Source organism: Acomys russatus, chromosome 23, assembly GCF_903995435.1.
Source record: "Acomys russatus chromosome 23, mAcoRus1.1, whole genome shotgun sequence".
Taxonomy (NCBI): Eukaryota; Metazoa; Chordata; class Mammalia; order Rodentia; family Muridae; genus Acomys; species Acomys russatus.
In genome coordinates this window covers 9,051,495-9,068,516 of record NC_067159.1, presented here as the reverse complement: position 1 = coordinate 9,068,516, position 17,022 = coordinate 9,051,495, and the positions used below count along the sequence as shown (strand labels likewise).

The following is a 17,022-nucleotide window of genomic DNA, read 5'->3' as shown; positions in this document are numbered from 1 at the left end:
AGTGATACGCTCTACCTCTCGCGAGAATTGGCTCTACACTTCCAGCTCGCTTTTCCGCCTGCCCTTTCCGCAGCGGGATTTCAGACTTTTGGGGGCGGAGAGAGAGAGGGCGCTTCTCGCGAGGGGAAAAAAAAAAAAAAAAGAGCAGGACGGAAAGTACGCTGCTCTCTCCTCGCGAGATATGTGAGCGGCCATCTTGTTCCTGCCCCTGACAATATCGGGTCGGGGTCACAGGGACACTGAGACAGCTGTCTGGACCTTCGCGGACGATGCTGTCCCGGGTGGTACTTTCTGCCGCCGCCGCAGCGGGTGAGAGATGTAGACCCTAAGCTGGCCTCGCAGGACGAATGGGAAGGAGCTGGGCCTGCGGTTCCAGGGAGGCGGAAAGTGGGTGAAGAAAGGACAGCAGGCAATGTTTGGGCCTGAGCAGAGGAGTGATCTGAAGAAGAGCTTCCTGACAGTGTAGGAGGGATGCACGGGCCGTAGGGATCGCGTCTCACAGAGACTGGGGAAAGGCGAAAACGGGATTTCACCTCGACTTTGCTAACCTGCACCTTATGTGTTTGCAGCCCCGTGCCTGAGGAACGCGGCCGTCCTGGGACCAGGGTGAGTGGCACCACGCTTTATTTCCCTCTTTCCTTTTTCTTAGCTTTGAGCCAGAAATTGCTGTTTTCCTTCATTTTAGCAAGCATAAAGCCTCAGTCAGACACTGGTTCTTCTAATAGCCTTAAATGCTGTCATAACCGCCGCCACCCCTCACCGTGACCTTCAGGGACACAAAGCACCAAGTCAGTTACTAGATTACCACCAAGAACAGATCAGGTTAAATATAGCAAAATAAAGCATGTTGTTTTGGGTGTCTCCCAGATCTCCATCTTCAATTGCCATAGCAGGAATCAGAAATCATGTATTGATGTGTAAATGCATATCTTAACGGCCACATAATGAGAAAGACTGTGACTAACCTACACCTTTATGGAGCTAAAAGCAACCGGAGTCCTAGAGACAGCTATTGCATAGTAGCAGTTTACAGGCCACAAAGGCGGAGCTGGCTCCCCCACTTAGCTGTGACACCTTACTTAGAGCCATATTGTGGATCATGAGACTTAAGTCTAAGAGAATTACTTCTTGTAAAACTCAGAAAATAGTGCCTGGTATATTGTGTGTGCTTAGAAATGTTGGTGCTTGTTGCTGTTAAGATTGGCTTTTTAAAACATGTCAAGGTGTGTATGTGTTTTAACTCCCAAGCTTAATCATGAAGCTTTCAAAGTTTAGTAACTACAAAACGCTTAGGGGGAAATATGGCCTCATTTATGTGCAAATGTCTTTGTGTGTAATAAAGTGAGACTGTAAATGACTGCTTTCAACGTATAGAAAAATGACTCCGTGCAGTGTACCTCTTTGATCCTTTGCACTGCCAAAATTGATTTATATATATTTACACACATACATATGACATAAGTAATAAGGGAATTACATACAGAAGACACAAGGAGCAACCTTCATGTCTCTGTCACACTCCTTTCTCTAAGGCGTCAGCAAGACTCTCATCGTGGTTGTGTTAAAGGAATTGTTATTTATGCATTTGTGTGCACACAGAAGGGTAGTAGATCTGGAGCTGGAGTTAAAGGTAGTTGTGAGCCCAGATTAGGTGATGGGAACCAAATTCTGGTCCTATGGAAGAACAACACGCACCCTTGACTGCTGGGCTGTCTTTTCAGCCCTAAGCTCTTTGATTGGTCATTAAGCTTGTGTTGAAGAGGTTGAGGTAAGGCACTAAGGAAAGATAAAGATAGAAAATTTGCAGGGACTAGGTCATCTGTGCTATATTGTTTGCTTTCTGTAGACAGCAGAGAGCCTGCTGAAGAGTTCTGAGTCAGATCGCGTTTTGGGAGCACTGGCAGTAATATGAAGGAGCTACACTTAAGGAATATCTGGCAAAAAGAAAAGTGGTCGGGTTTCAGGATATTAAAATAGTTTGTAAAAAGAAAATGAAGGCTTCAACCGAGATGGCCTTGGCAAAGTTCTAAAGACAATTTTCTAGTGTTATGATCTGAATCAGTAGGATTCAGCCATCAGCTGCTTTTCCAGGCGTCGTTTGGCAGTGTCTGAAAGGGGTTTTGGTTGCTACCATTGGGCAGCTACAGGGATACTTAGAAACATTCAGCAGTGCACAGAAGAGCCATCTCTCTGCAACGACCATGAGTGAGGTTGAAGCTGAGAACCCCTAATTTAAATGGAAGGATCTTTAGCCTGGTTCTTCAATTTCAAAGCTTTGTGGAATCACAGATTCTTAGAGGCATAGCATGACAATCAAAGGAGAACATAGAACTGCAGGAATAGCTCGCGATAAAATGTCTGCCTGCATGTATGAGGGGCTGGGTTTACTTCATAGCACTATAATACATAAGTAAATTAAGATCCTATTAAACTCTTATAAAGTGCATGGGCAATAGACATGTTAAGAGTAAAGGAGATTTGTTATTGTCTTTTAACTGTGGAATCTAGATTTCACCACCACCCCTCCTCCCCATACAAAACAAAAATCTGGAAAACTTTGTGTCAGGCAAGCAGAATTGTGAGGGAACTTCAGTGTTTACCCTAGATGTATATGAGTGTTATCTTACATAAACCAGAAAAATAAGAACAAATGGGTTGAGGTTCCACAGATGCAGCTCAAAGATGAGACATAATTAGAACCACTGCAAACTGAAGAGGCCTGCTTCATAGAGGATAAACAGCCCGTCAAAGGTAGTGTTAAAGAGTCTTAGCTGGGCGGGGTGGCACACGCCTTTAATTCCAGCACTCGGGAGGCAGAGGCAGGCGGATCATTGTGAGTTTGAGGCCATTTTGGTCTACAAAGTTAGTCCAGGACAGCCAAGGCTACACAGAGAGACCCTGTCTCAAAACAAACAAACAAAACAGAGTCAGAGTCTTAGCATCAGGTTGCTTATAGCAGACTTGGCATTTAGGTAGTTACTCATGTGGAACCCTACTATCTGGAAAGCACCATTCTAAGAATCTTACATTATATTAACTCAGTCTTCAGAGTGCCCTGTTAAGTAATATGTTCTGTTCCTTACATAAAGAAATCTGAGATTAGACAAACTTGGCAAGATGGCTTAGCAGTTTAAGGTGTAAAACTAACTTATTCATGTTGTGTAATTGTCCTCTGGGGGCTTACTGCCTCTTTTCTGCTAACTAAGCCAAATCCTGGAAGCTTCTAGCCTCTGTACAATCTTATCTATGCCTAGGTGTTTTCAGCCTCCACAACTTACTGCAAAATAAGCTTACCCTTTCTAGATCTTTCTGTACTCTGGCTGGTTCAACTCAGCTGTTCCAGCTCAAATTCCTCTCCAAGCTGACTGGTTCAAACTGGCTTCTCTCAACTTCGACTGAATTGTTCTGCTTGGCCTCAAACTAATAGCAATCTGTTCTAATCTTCTGCCTCCTTCTCATTCTCTGGCACATCTGTCTTCACCTGTGTCTAGCATGTTCTCTCTACAACCTGTCTCTGTAAAACTCCCCTCCCCACCCCCTGCACTGCTCTCTCTTAAGTCACCTCTTTCATCTCTGTTCTTGAGTGTTGGACATATTCTGTCAAATCTTTCTCTGATTAGTCACTTTGTCTGCCTTTCTGTTAGACCTCACTTTCTTACGTTGGTGTTCCTACAAACTTTACCTTCGTTGTTTGGGATTAAAGGTGTATACTGTGGCCGTGTCTGTGGTCTTTGGATGTGATCAGAGCAGCCATGTTGGCTGGATTAAAATTACTCTACATTAAGATAATTGCCACTAAACTTGACAGTATACCTAAGTTCTGTTCCCCAGACTCACGTGGTAAAGAAGAGAAACAACTCCTACAAGTTAGTTGTCCTCTGACTGTCACCTGCGTAGTGGGGTGTGTGTGTGTGTGTGTGTGTGTGTAGACACAAAAAAAGAGTAGAAATTCAAGCCGGGCATGATGGCACACATCTTTAATCCCAGCACTGTAAGGCAGAGGCAGGTGATCTTCATGAGTTCCAGGACAGCCAAGGCTACACAGAGAAACGCTGTCTCAAAAAATAAACAAATACATTCTTTGCCCAAAGCCTAGTACTCAGTCTAGACTTACACTAGACTTTCTGGGCTGCTGTCTTACCGTTGTGGCCGCAGGAAACTACTCAGTCTCTATCACCATTCATTGTTTTTGCTCATTGTTTGTGCATTGTGCTTTCTTTGAAAAATTGGTTTTAAATTTGTATAATGGTTGCTTTAGGGTGTTACAGGCAACAAGGGTCTTTCACACAGGACAGCCACGTCTTGCCCCTGTACCGCCTCTTCCTGAATATGGAGGAAAAGTACGTCTTGGGCTGATTCCTGAGGAATTTTTCCAGTTCCTTTACCCTAAAACTGGTGTAACAGGTGAGCACTACTGCTCTTTGGTAATACATTTAAGTGATGCCATTAAAATCAAGTCAGTGCTGTTTCCAGATGACATTACAGTGATTCCATATAAAAAAATAACTTGGTATAACTTGTAGTTTTACAGCTTTGTTCCTATATATTGACATGCTAATTTCTTTGATTTACAGCTAGGCATTGTTCTAACCATACAATAATGGACTAAGTGTCTAATATTGTGGAACATGTATTTTATTATAGGATAAAAAAATTTAAAGTAGTACCTTATATCCTACTCTGTCAGATTGTAAAAGGAGCTATGAATAAAAGGCTGTTAAAGAGATAGAGTGTGTCATACATGCATTTCTTAACAAGTTGGACCATCTTCCCTCATTGGTTGTTCTTAAAGAAAGGCATAAACTTTCAGAACCACACTTTTACAATGACTGATTTCACTTTTGTTATTTAGTACTTAGATGTTCCCATGAAAACATTTTTATTATCAAGAAGACCTAGAAAAAGTGACTTTCAAGGGTGTCTTACTCCCACTTGTGGCTGAACTGGATTGGAACTCAGGTCTCTTTGATAAGTTAGTTTTCATTTGTCTCTACACATTGCCGTTCATGCATGGAACACTGGAAACCCAAGATGTGTTTCTAGCTCTACACTGAAGTTGAAGAAGATGAGTGTCTTCAGATCTTGTAAATCAAAATGTTAATACAATGGGGCTTTTATATTTTTTACAAACTCATATTTAAAATGTATATACTAAAGATGGAGGGGGGCCTGAAACTTTCAGAAATCTACGTTCTATATAATTGGAACTGTAACTCTTATTCTTATGATACATGTTAAAATTATTTGTCCGTACTGTTACTCAGACTTTAAAGCCTTTAAAGCCTTGTGTCCCATCCTAACATTTAATAAGGTCCTTTTTTAAAAAGTTATGGAAATATTTATGTTCTAAACACTGTAACTTCAAAATCATGTCAGTGTAACATTTTTTAAGACACTTATATGGTGGCATATCCCTGTAATCCCAGCCAGAAGCTGACAGGAAGTTCAGTGCCAAGTAGGGGCACATAGCAAGACTGTCTGAAAGGTGCAGGAGCCCACTTTACTTTAGTTCCACTCTCTGAAGAAGCAGAGGTCCACTCAAAGCACTCGTGTAAATTTCAGCTTTTTAAGATTTACATTTTTATGTATGTGAATGTTTTGCCTGCACGTGTATATGTACACCCCTAGCATGCAGTGTTCTTAAAGGGTATTGAGTGTCCTGGAGCTGGGGTTTAAAAAGGTTGTCAGCTGCTCTATGGGTGCTAGTTCAAACCTGGGCCTTCTGTATGAACAGCAAATGCTTTTAACAACTAGATAATTTTGCCAGCCCTATAAATTCCAACCATTTAAAAAAAAATCAAGAAAACTATTTGTGTCCTAAATCTTCCTATTTTCTCTTCTTTCTTAACTCATGGCCTAGTTTTATTTTTTTTTAATATTTTATTTAATTTTAATTTTTGTGCATGTGTTGGTGTAGGGGGTGTCAGATCTTGGAGTTACAGACAGTTGTGAGCTGCCATGTGGTTGCTGGGAATTGAACCAGGGTCCTTTGGAAGAGCAGGCAGTGCTCTTAACCACTGAGCCATCTCTCCAGCCCCATGGCCTAGTTTTAAAAAAAGAAAAGGGAAAAAAAGAAAGGAAAGGTAACTATATTGTAAGTATATTAGTTGCCTAAAGAGGTTGAGAATTCTGATAACTTAATCCTTGTTATGTGTATATTTGTAATAGTTCCTTTTTGCTTGTGCTTTATAGCTCAGCTTTCTTATAAACGTAGGCAAAGAATTGGCAGGCTTTGTCCTGGCCCGTATTTCCATTCCGCCAACAGTCTGTGCTGCTGGACAGGTTACTCCAGCAAGCAGCTAGATGTCTGTAGGACAGCCCCTGTGTGTTAGTGCTTGACATTTCCAGTGTTGCTGTTTTATCAGCCTGGGAAGAAAGGACTGTTTCTCCTTTGAGGAAACAAAGTTCAGAGATTGTTTTGATGTTTGTTTCTGATAGGCTGTAGAGTCACAACATAGATTCCTTCAGTCTCGGGGCTCTACATTCTACTTAATCTGTATATGTGTAATCTGATTGTCGTTTTTACTTTGCCTTGAAGTAGCCAAATATGCAGTAGACAACATATAAAATGTAAAATAACTCTTGGTTCTTCTAGGACCCTACGTGCTTGGGACTGGGCTTTGCTTGTATTTTTTATCCAAAGAAATCTATGTGATCACCCCAGAGACGTTCTCGACCATATCAGTAGTAGGGCTGATTGTCTATGTGATTAAGAAGTATGGCGCCTCCATTGGAGAGTTTATCGATAAACTTAACGAGGTAAGAATCTTAAACTTTTTATCTTATAGAATTATTACTTTTGTGAATGTTACAGGGAAAGGCACAACAATAAATATAGTTACTATGGTTATGGTCATGTTGCAGTTAGTTAATCTCTGAGCTAGAATTCACAGCTATTCAAACTCTTCAGATTTCCCTTATTTTTTTTTCTCATTTCTAAAAATCAAACTATATTTCATATTAGACTTTTAAGTTAAAAAGTAGAAAAAAAAATGTGTGTATAGTATTCTCAAAGTATAATCTAGAGCATGCTTAATTCTTTACATTGACTATCAACTGGGATAAATTGAAACACAGATATTTCTTTAGAATTAAGAAAACAAACAATGTTTTCATTTGTGTTGTCTGCTTGATTGGTTGGTTGGTGATGTTGGGACCCTGGTGAGGGCTCCCAAGTAGCACAAGTGATAGTAATTTTCTGTAAAGTCAAGGCTGACCTTGAATTCCTGAATCCCTTAATGTCCATCTCCCAAGTGATAGAATTTTATTTTGCCCTTTTGAGATAGGATCTCTATGTAGCCCCTGCTGGCATGGGGCTCTCAGTTTGTGTACCAGGCTGACCGTAAACTTACGGACATTCTGCTTCTGACAATTTCGTATACGTACTTTGGTCAGAGTCATTCTTCATTACCCTCTTCCTCCTCTCCTCCCGTTTCTGCTGGACCTTTTCCCCAACAAGCCTTTTCATGCTTTTTTGTGGCACCCTGAGTTTTACTAGTGTCGCTTGCGTGAGCATGTTGGGGTTTGTTTACAGAAGCATGGGCTGTGCCACGGAAGAAAATGACTCTCCCTCAGCTCGGAGTAAAGAGGGGGCTTCATGAGTGCTCCCCATCCACGACTGAACGTTGACCGCTCAGCCTTGAACAAGTAAAATAACCACAGCTCCTCTGAATTGCTTAGTGCAGTGACTGTGTCGTGTCCAGAAAACAGCATTTCCCAGTGTTCTCCGTAGCCACCAGCTGTTGGATTCATTCCACTTCCTCAGTGATGTTTCCTGAGCCTTGGAGGAGGTGATACAGATGTCACTTTAGGACTGAGCACTCCACAGTCGTGTACCCTTGGCACTGTGTCTGGTTAACAAGTCTCATAATTACAACTCCCTGAAAACAAGCTTTTCTGATGAAGGCTGTCTGTGACTATAACATGCATGTGCAGAGAAGCGCTTTGACACTGTATTCACTTAGCAAAATATCTCAAGTACGTTATATCCTCCTGCGCCATGGAATCTGGACTAGATTTATAGAACCATGAATAAATTCCTTCCTGTGGAGTAGATATTAAATCCAAGCAGAAAATAGTTGATTACCCCATAATGGTCATAACACATATCTTTGGAAGGCCGATGTTACAGCTTGAGGGGTTCTAATCTAGGGAAAAAATATTGATGACTTTCCTTCCTCTGCCTACCTAGTGCCTTCAGGCACTGTGAAAGCTAGCCAGCAGAGAGAAGGCTTCTTCCTTCCCAGATGGAAGCTAGGTTTCTCTGTGTGCAGCCACAGTGAGGTCATTTCGGCAGTAGATCTTAACCATCTCGTTCTGGTGCTCAGTCAAGAGTGATGGAAACAGGTTGGACTGGGGCCCTCGGAGCTGCTGCCCAACAGCTTAGCATCTCACACCTGCCACTGGGGATTTTTTTTTTTTAAGTAAACTATGCCTTCTAGGAGGAATATTCTCCTAGGCAGGATTTCTCGGTTCAAACTCTTTGTCATCACTATGCTCTGATTAGCTTACAGAACAGCAGGTTTTAATATCGTGTTTTCATACATCCTTAGTTTGAGTTGACCTTCCTTTCTTGGTCTTTCGTTTGGCTGGTTGGTTTGGGGTTTTTGTTGTTGTTGTTGGGTTTTTGTTTTTTTCTTTTTTTTCTTTTTTGGTGGCGGGGGGTTGGGGGATGGGGGGCGATCGTGGCACAGTTCCAAGACATGGTTTCTCAAGGTAGCCTTGGCTGTCCTGGACTCACTTTTCAAATTGTGTGTTTCCCTTTATTTCTTTCTTTATGGGCATTTTCATAGATGAGGGATAAAACTGGGGAAGCATAAAATGAATCTTTTTGATACTATTAGTGCTTCAACTGATATAATATTATAATTGCAGCAAAAAATTGCTGAACTAGAAGAAGTAAAGCAGTTGACCATCAAACAGATCCAGGATGCAATTGACATGGAGAAGGCACAGCAGGCTCTGGTTCAGAAGCGCCACTACCTCTTCGACGTTCAGAGGGTAAGTTTCAGAACTGCTGAGATAGTGTAGTTATTTGTGGTGGAGGGGGGGGGACACAGCAGAAAATTATTTACCTGGGGATGTAACTCAACTGTAGATCACTTACCTTCCATGTGCAAGAAAGCCCCCGCACTACCCAAAATAAGTTAGGGCTGTTTTTTTGTTTTGTTTTGTTTTGTTTGTTTGTTTTTTAAGGCAGGCCCTATTTAAGAAAACCAAAGGTATGCTGGGCGTGGTAGCCCACGCCTTTAATCCCAGCAGAGGCAGGCGGATTGCTGTGAGTTCGAGGACAGCCAAGGCTACACAGAGAGACCTTGTCTTGAAAAACCAAATACAAGTGACCTAGGAACACAGATTCAGGTTATGCCAAATACTGTATTCCAATAAAAGTATCAGGTTAGTTATAGAACAAAGGAAGTTATAAATCAAGACTTTTTCAAATACATTGGTGGAGGAGCTGGAGAAGTGCTCAGGCAGTTAAGAGTGATTGCTGCTCTTGCAGAGAACCCAGGTTTAGATCCCAATATCTGCATGATGGTTTCCATCTGTAACCCCAGTGCCAGGGAATCCAGTGCTCTCCTCTGGCCTCTATAGGAACACACATGCACAGAGCACACTTACATGCATGCCGTCAGAACACTCAAACATACAAAAACACAGGCTATGGCAAAACAAGAAAATCTCTGCTCTAGGCCTCAGATATATATAAACTGATGATTATTCTTAGGCGTTGGGTTGCTAAAGCCTAGGGTCTGTCTATATATCCTAAGTATTTACCGAACAGTCAGAAGGATATTGGTTCATCAGTAGAGTTGAATAATAAATGGCAATTTAGGAGCTAAAATAGCCCAAGATGGTTTGGGTCTGAACCTATAACTTAACCATCATCACTCAGGTTTTAATTGTTAAACAGCCTTGTTAGACGGTTTGGTACTAATGTGTCCCCCTCTCCCATGCCCTGAAAACTTCGGCTTATACTTTATAGCCAGGCTCGGAGGATCAGAAAGGGAATACTTGAGTAGATGTGACTGTCGCTGAGTAGTAGTGCTTAGGAAGACAGTAAACTACGAGTAAAGCAAAAGACAGTGCAAGAATGAGGAATGACTAGTTTGTAGGGCAGTTGGGGAAGATGTCTGATGGGATGTCTGAGCGGGGACCTGAAAGAAGTAATGGTCAAATTACACCAGTTTCTAGAGAAATGGTGATCCAGGCAGAGACAAAAACAATTGCAAGGTCCTCACCAAAGAAGTTGTTTTCTATAATCAAGGGACTCAGAATGCCAACATGGCTAAAGTTAGAATGGGTGAGTGAGAGAATAAAGGGAAAGAGGAGGAGCATAGCCAGGGCCTATAAGGACTTGACCCAAGGTGACCGAGAGGAAGTTGTGATAGGCAGAGGAGTGATGTGGTTTCACTTAGAATTTAAGGGATCACTCTGGCAACCTTACTGCAAATAGCTTTCAGATCACCTTGAGAGTTAGCCAAGAACAGATCCTAAAGACCTGATTGCCTGTGTCAGATCTTAGCTTCACAGTGTGTTATTAGCTTTGTAACCTTGGGCAAATTCAACTTCTGCCTCAGTTTCTCTCTGTACAATAGATACACTGGTACCCCATGATGTACTTATAAAACGTGACTAGATTGACACAAGCACAGAATGTTTAGAACATGAGCTACCATTCAAACATAAGATAAAGATGACACATGTGCACACACAGCACTATTTGTAGTAGAAAAGATTGGAAATAGCCTAACCTATTAGCAGAACATGGTTAAGTGATCCTGGACCACTGAAACACAGTATAGTGAACATCAGTTTATCTTAAAACTGAGATAAGTAATACATACAGCATAAAGGAGGTGATGTGCATATGCATATGTCTGTTGTCTGTGTTAAGTATTTGTGGGAACTGATGTAAGAAAACATTTCTTAACCCCGCCCCCTCCAGAATAACATTGCCCTGGCCTTGGAGGTCACTTACCGAGAACGGCTGCATAAAGCATATAAGGAAAGTAAAGAATCGCCTGGACTATCACATTTCTGTACAGGACATGATGCGTCGCAAGGAGCAGGAGCACATGATAGACTGGGTGGAGAAGCGTGTGGTGCAGAGCATTTCTGCACAGCAGGTACATGATCTTTTGCAGCTTCCGTGGTGGGACTGGTACTTTGGCAGTCACATGTGTTTGTATGTGTATGTGTATGTGTGCACATGTAACTCACAGTTTCAAAGGGTAGTAGAGTCCATGACTTCTTGGCAGACAATAGGCAGGCAAGCAGGCATGGCACTGAGCAGTAGCTGAGAATGTACTTCTGATCCACAAAACAAAACCGGGGTGGGGGGGGGGGGGACACTGGGCTTGGCATAAAGCTTTTGAAATGTCAAAGCCCAGCCCAGTGACAAAATACTCATACACATAAGATAAAATAACTCAAAAAAAAAAAAAAAAAAGAATTGATGAGAAAGAGGAAAAGCATTGTGATATGCACCTTATTTTAAAACTTAGAAAATACCAGGAAACTATAGGAAAGAGATAGATACTTCTGTTTATTTAATAGGTATTTTTACTGTATCTGTCTGTCTGTCTGTATATTCTCATGGAGGCTAGAAGCTTCAAATCCTCAGGAGCTGGAACGACAGATATGGGTGCTGAGAACCAACTCAGGTCCTCTGGAAAATAAGGAAGTACTCTTGATTGCTGAGCCATCTCTCTATCCCCAATTATTTCCATTATTAATATTTTTGTATTGCTAGTGTTTGTTGGTTGGTTTTTTTTTTTTTTTTTTTTTCAAGAAGCTATGACTACCGAAACTAACATCAGGTAAAAGTGGGTATAAGCATATCTGGCCTTAAGTTTTTTGTAAGTTGTACACATAAAAGTTGTGGCTAGGGAATTTTAGCATCTTGCCTGTGTTCTACAATTATTTCTCTTGTAAACTTGTTAGTAAGCTTTCTATCTTAAGCAGTAATCTTGAGGTTCTGGTCTATAGGAAGTGTCTTAGACTTATGTCTCCCTCTCATGTTCTAGAGCGATCTAACTCGGTTTCTCTGTCCTTGTCACAGGAAAAGGAGACAATTGCCAAGTGCATTGAGGATCTAAAGATGCTCTCACAGAAGGCTCAAGCTCAGCCAGTTATGTGAATGTATCTGTCTCAATTGAGACGGCCAGAGAGAGTTAACTAGTCCATGTGAAGAACTCTTCCTGAATTGCTGTCTATTGAAATTACAGTGTACTTTTCCTAAGAAATGATCAAGGTCCATTCAGTGGTTTAACGCTATTGGCCAGTAAGGTATTTATGACCCTTGCTTAGTATCTGGAATTGTCTGGTGATCACTTTTGAATAAGCAATTTGCAGCAACTTGTTGCCTGACTAAAATTACGAAGTCATAGTTTAAACTGTAATTAGTTATACCATCTTGCAATAAAATGACATTTGAAACAGAATTTGTAAGTTCTTCATTGTAAGCACTTCATTTATTACATGATTTAAAATACCTTTAACAGCAGGTGTAGCCGTGGTTAAAGGGTTATTGCCATGTATTCGTAAGGACCTGACTTCAAATGCCCAGAACCATGTGAAGGCTGGGTACAGTAGCAAGCATCTGTAATCCCAGAAGATGACAGACAGAATTCCCACAAGCTTGTGGGCCAGGATGGCATACACAGCAGCAAACAAGAAGCAAAGCAAAAGACACGAGGGTTGTCTTCTGACCTCTATATATGCACACACAAACTCAGAAGCCTGACTTCTCCATATAGCCAGTTAGCACCTGGTCAGTGAAAGTGGGCTCTTTTTTCACTGGGGTTCCCATTCCACCTGATCTGGTAACCGCCAGCTCTTGAAAAGAGTGTCACATAGCCCTTGAGAAAGATTACAGGCACTACCCTTTCCTGATACGGAGTTTGTTCAACTAGCACAGGGAATTTCTGGGAGTACCCCACCCTATGCTGAGGAGATCCTAGCCTCCAGCAAATGAGCTTTAGTCATACCTAGAAGACATTCCCTCACCCACAGCATAATTAAGTATTGTTTTCTCCTTATGAGAGTACACCCCCCTCCCGTAAAAATGTACTGTACTGTATGTAAATTTAAGTATCCTGGCACCCCCTAGCCCTAGCCAGTCAGACATATTCACCTTTAAAACCCCTCCTCACTGCCCAAGATTTATAAAGGCTGCCTGGTATGCCCAGGGGTTGCTCTCTTGCTCATCATTCTACCACGACTGAGACACCATTTATTCTGAGGAATACTCACCACTGAATGCCCAGGGCTTAACTGCCAATTCAGGTAGTCCAGGCAACTATAGCAGAGCTGCTTTGGCAGCCACTCTACCAGCACTGGCTTTGTGCTGACTAGTGAAACACCACCAGACCTGTGTCTCCCTGGACCTGCCTGCCAGCAGGTTTCAGATATCTATCTGCCTGCTTTCTCTGCTGTGATTAGCACAGCAGCTCAAACAAGGAGCTGTAACACTTGATTTCATCATGAGCTTGTGATGCTCCTAAGTTTCCACTCTCTTCTGATACCAGCATTTTCATTCTTAAAAAGATAAACTGTAATACTCCGTTAAACTCATTTTCCACTTCTCCCAGTAAGACTGCAAACCTGGCTTAGTGTCCCAGCCTCAGGCCTCGCTCCGAGTTCTCTGTACTGCCCCTGAGCAAGAAATGGGACCTTGGGACCCTTGACTTCATCCATCAGGAGGCAATGCCTGGAGCAAACTGAGAGACCTGGAACCTGGACCAACGACCCACGGGCAGTAGGACCCAGGTCACCCTGCCAGATCCTGAATGACAATCTTACAAGATGTTCTAGGACAGCATAGTACTAAGTTAAAAAAAAAAAAAAAAAAAACCACACACACAAAAGAAGAACAGATCTCAAAGAGGTTCAACCAGAATGGAGGAGTAAAAAGACTGTGGAATAATCAGTAGAGTCCGAAAGCAAGGTGGATTACTTTATGTAGGAAGAGTCAATAGTAAACAAAATTTTCAGGTTGTGTAAGAGAACAGAAAGTATGAAATAAAGTTCGTCGTTCAGAGGTCTTTTGCCAGTAATTTTTGTTGGAATCTAGAATAGATAGATAACAACTTTGGGCAGAGGGCAGGGAGTCTTATGGAAGAGTTGGGATAGAAGGACCTGGAGGGGACAGGAGCTCCACAAGACCAATATAGCAAACAAATCAGGGCCCTGGGGCTAGGGGAGGGAGGCATGGAGACTGATGAACCAAACAAGAGCCATGCATGGAGAGGACCTAGGCCCCTGCTCAGATGTAGCCAATATGCAGCTCAGTCTCCATAGGGATCCCCTAGTAAGGAGAGCAGAGGTGTCCCTGCCATGGACTCAGTTGCCTGCTCTTTGATCACTTCTCCGTGCCATCCCCCTTCCACCTCAACCCCCACCCCACCCCCTGCCCCCAGTCAGGGTGCCTGACCAGGCCATAGAGGAAGACCATGCAGGCAGTCCTGATGAGACATGATAGACTGGGGTCAGTTGGTAGGGGAGAAGGGCTCCCCCTTTCTGAGGACTGAGGCAGGAAGGGTAGGACTGGAAGGGGGCTATGATTGGGATGTAAAATGAATAAATTTTTTAAAAATAAATTTAAAAAGAAAAAGATGACAAGATTAAAGGATAAGTGGTTGAGACATTAAACCATGTAAGTGATTGTGGTATTAAAACAGGGATAATAGGACTGGAAGAGCAGGCTCAGTGATTAGTAGGATCCTGTAGAGGACTCAAATTTGTTCCTCACACATTGGGCAGTTGACAATCACCTGTAAACTCCAGGCCTGGGGTATATAATGCCTCTGACTTCTCAGGCACCTACATTCAGGTCTTCCTACCCACACACAGACTAAAGTAAAATCTTTTTTCAAAGCAACCTTAGTGATGGGCACATACATACAGGATAAATTTAATCTAGTATAGGGGCTCATGAATGTCCTGTAATGAGTTACAGTGGTATCTAGGAAAGCTCATCTTATGCAAAGACCCGTAATACACACTCCAGTGCTCCAGCCAACAAGATTGATGTCTTAATTCCAAGTCCAGTCTGTTTTCTCCAGTCCTTACCTCTAAGCAGCATTTGACACTTGGCCACAGCCTTTTCTTCCATCTCTCCTCTAAAGTATCCACTCATGCTATTTCTCTCATCACTTTCTCAGTTTCCTTAGCCCACTCCGACCGTCTGCCTCTCTCCTCATTACTGGGGTTTCTCCAAATCCCCTCCTTCGGATTGTACTGCATATTCTACCTTTGATAGTACCCAGGCCCACAACTTCAATCACATGTACACAGATGGGCTCCTTGTCTCTATCACAAACTTAATCAGGATGCCCAGGGTTGAAAGAATAAGGTACAAATTTGCCCCAAATTTCAGCAGCTTATATGGACGAATTTGGGATTTTCTCAGAATCTTGTGTGGGTTTGGGTGACTCTACGGAAGTCCTCCACATAGAGAAGTCAGACGTTTTAGATTTATGAAGGGAGCAGGCAGGAGGGCATGGTGCATCAACAGTTACATCCTTTAACCCATTGGTCAGGATTTGTCGGCAGCATTACCTAGCTACAAGGGGACATTCCATCTCAAAAGGAGTGAATTGATTAGCACTGAGGAACAGTGTGGTCTTGGGGTTTGTGTGTGTCTGTTTAAGAGGCAGCCCAGAACCCAGAACTCTTCTACTGTGCAAACCTGGAGCTACCCAACTTTCTCACAACCTTTCTGAGTCTTCATAAGCACCCAAAATTGAAAGTGAAACTCAACATTTGTGCACAATTCTACACTCGTTCTATGTCCACAGTGTTGATCAGTGGTGGACACAGTACAGAAAACTTCCCCTCGACAATTGACTGGGCACATGAGATGTCTGGCCCATTTTTTCTCCCCCATATTCATGGCCTATGTTCAGACCATATGGAAGGACCCCCCCACACACAGTCCTGTACCTCACCACTCCCCCTACACATTCTGTAAGCCCAAAAGAGATCATGTGACTCTTCAGTAGACTCTCCATTGCCTATAAGGTAAATTGGTTAGAAAGCCACCATTTTTTTCTTATCCTTACTCTTCTCCTCTTCTGACCCTCCATTTACATCCTAGCTCCTAGGCCCACCTATGGTGAAACACTGTGTTTGATCCCTGGTACCCACAAGGCGAAAGAAGAGAACCAACTCTCGTAAGCTGTCCTCTGGCCATAACACACACGCCATGGAACTATGCACTCATATACAAATAAGTGCATAAATAAAGAAATGTAAACTTAAAAGAACGGCAGATGGCACTGAGTCAATGTTCAGTAAGTCAACAAGTGAATAAAAATAACACAGACACTGAGATTCAAAAGCTTAAGTGGCCATTGGCTTGTGCTGTGCTTTAAGCACCTTGTCCTCCAGTCCTATTATGCCTGTGGTTTTCTACCATTCCTTTTGCCTAATCCTCCCTAATTGATGCACAGACTATCACCATCACTCTCAGCTGCACCCACAGCTTTTATACGGCACGCTCCAACCTTCCTTAGAGACTGCATGCTCATGCTGTATCCCAATCCAGACTTCCATGCAGGAGGGAGGGCTTTGCAATCCTCCATCCCCAGCTGAGGAGCTATTCATAATTGAGAGGCTCTGGGGGAGGAAAAGTCAGTTTTCCTTAAGGGTGTAGCCCCTAGTAAGTTGACTTTGCCCCAGTGGACTGCCCATACCCAGGAGAGTACGGAGAACACAAACTAGACTAGATGAATTACTTAAAGGTAAATAAATAAAAGGACGTGAAGTTGGGAAGGTGTCAGGAGCCATAGGACCTTGCCTGACCTGCCCCAGTGGCTGAGAGGCCCTGCTGGCTGAAAGCCACAGCTGTCTGCATACTTGAGATAATTATTCTGCCTGGCAACCACAAAGATCCAGCGTGACCTTGAGAAAGAGAACATTCCGTGTATCGAGACTTCTGTATAATCGCCCCACTCCACACCTGCTGTCCTTGGGCCTGGCCCAGAAGATTTTCTTACCTTCCACTGCATTCCTTCC

General features: G+C 42.7%; 1 protein-coding gene across 1 annotated transcript; it reads left to right on the top strand.

Annotated features, from left to right (window-relative positions):
- The first annotated feature begins 145 nt into the window (after window positions 1-145).
- Window positions 146-12,309, top strand: Atp5pb (ATP synthase peripheral stalk-membrane subunit b). The gene is given in 8 exon segments (XM_051165855.1): window positions 146-309; window positions 570-606; window positions 4,259-4,404; window positions 6,596-6,759; window positions 8,875-9,000; window positions 10,949-11,011; window positions 11,013-11,129; window positions 12,065-12,309. Coding segments are annotated over 8 exon segments (771 nt in total). The 5' UTR covers window positions 146-269; the 3' UTR covers window positions 12,143-12,309.
- Window positions 12,310-17,022: the final 4,713 nt, after the last annotated feature.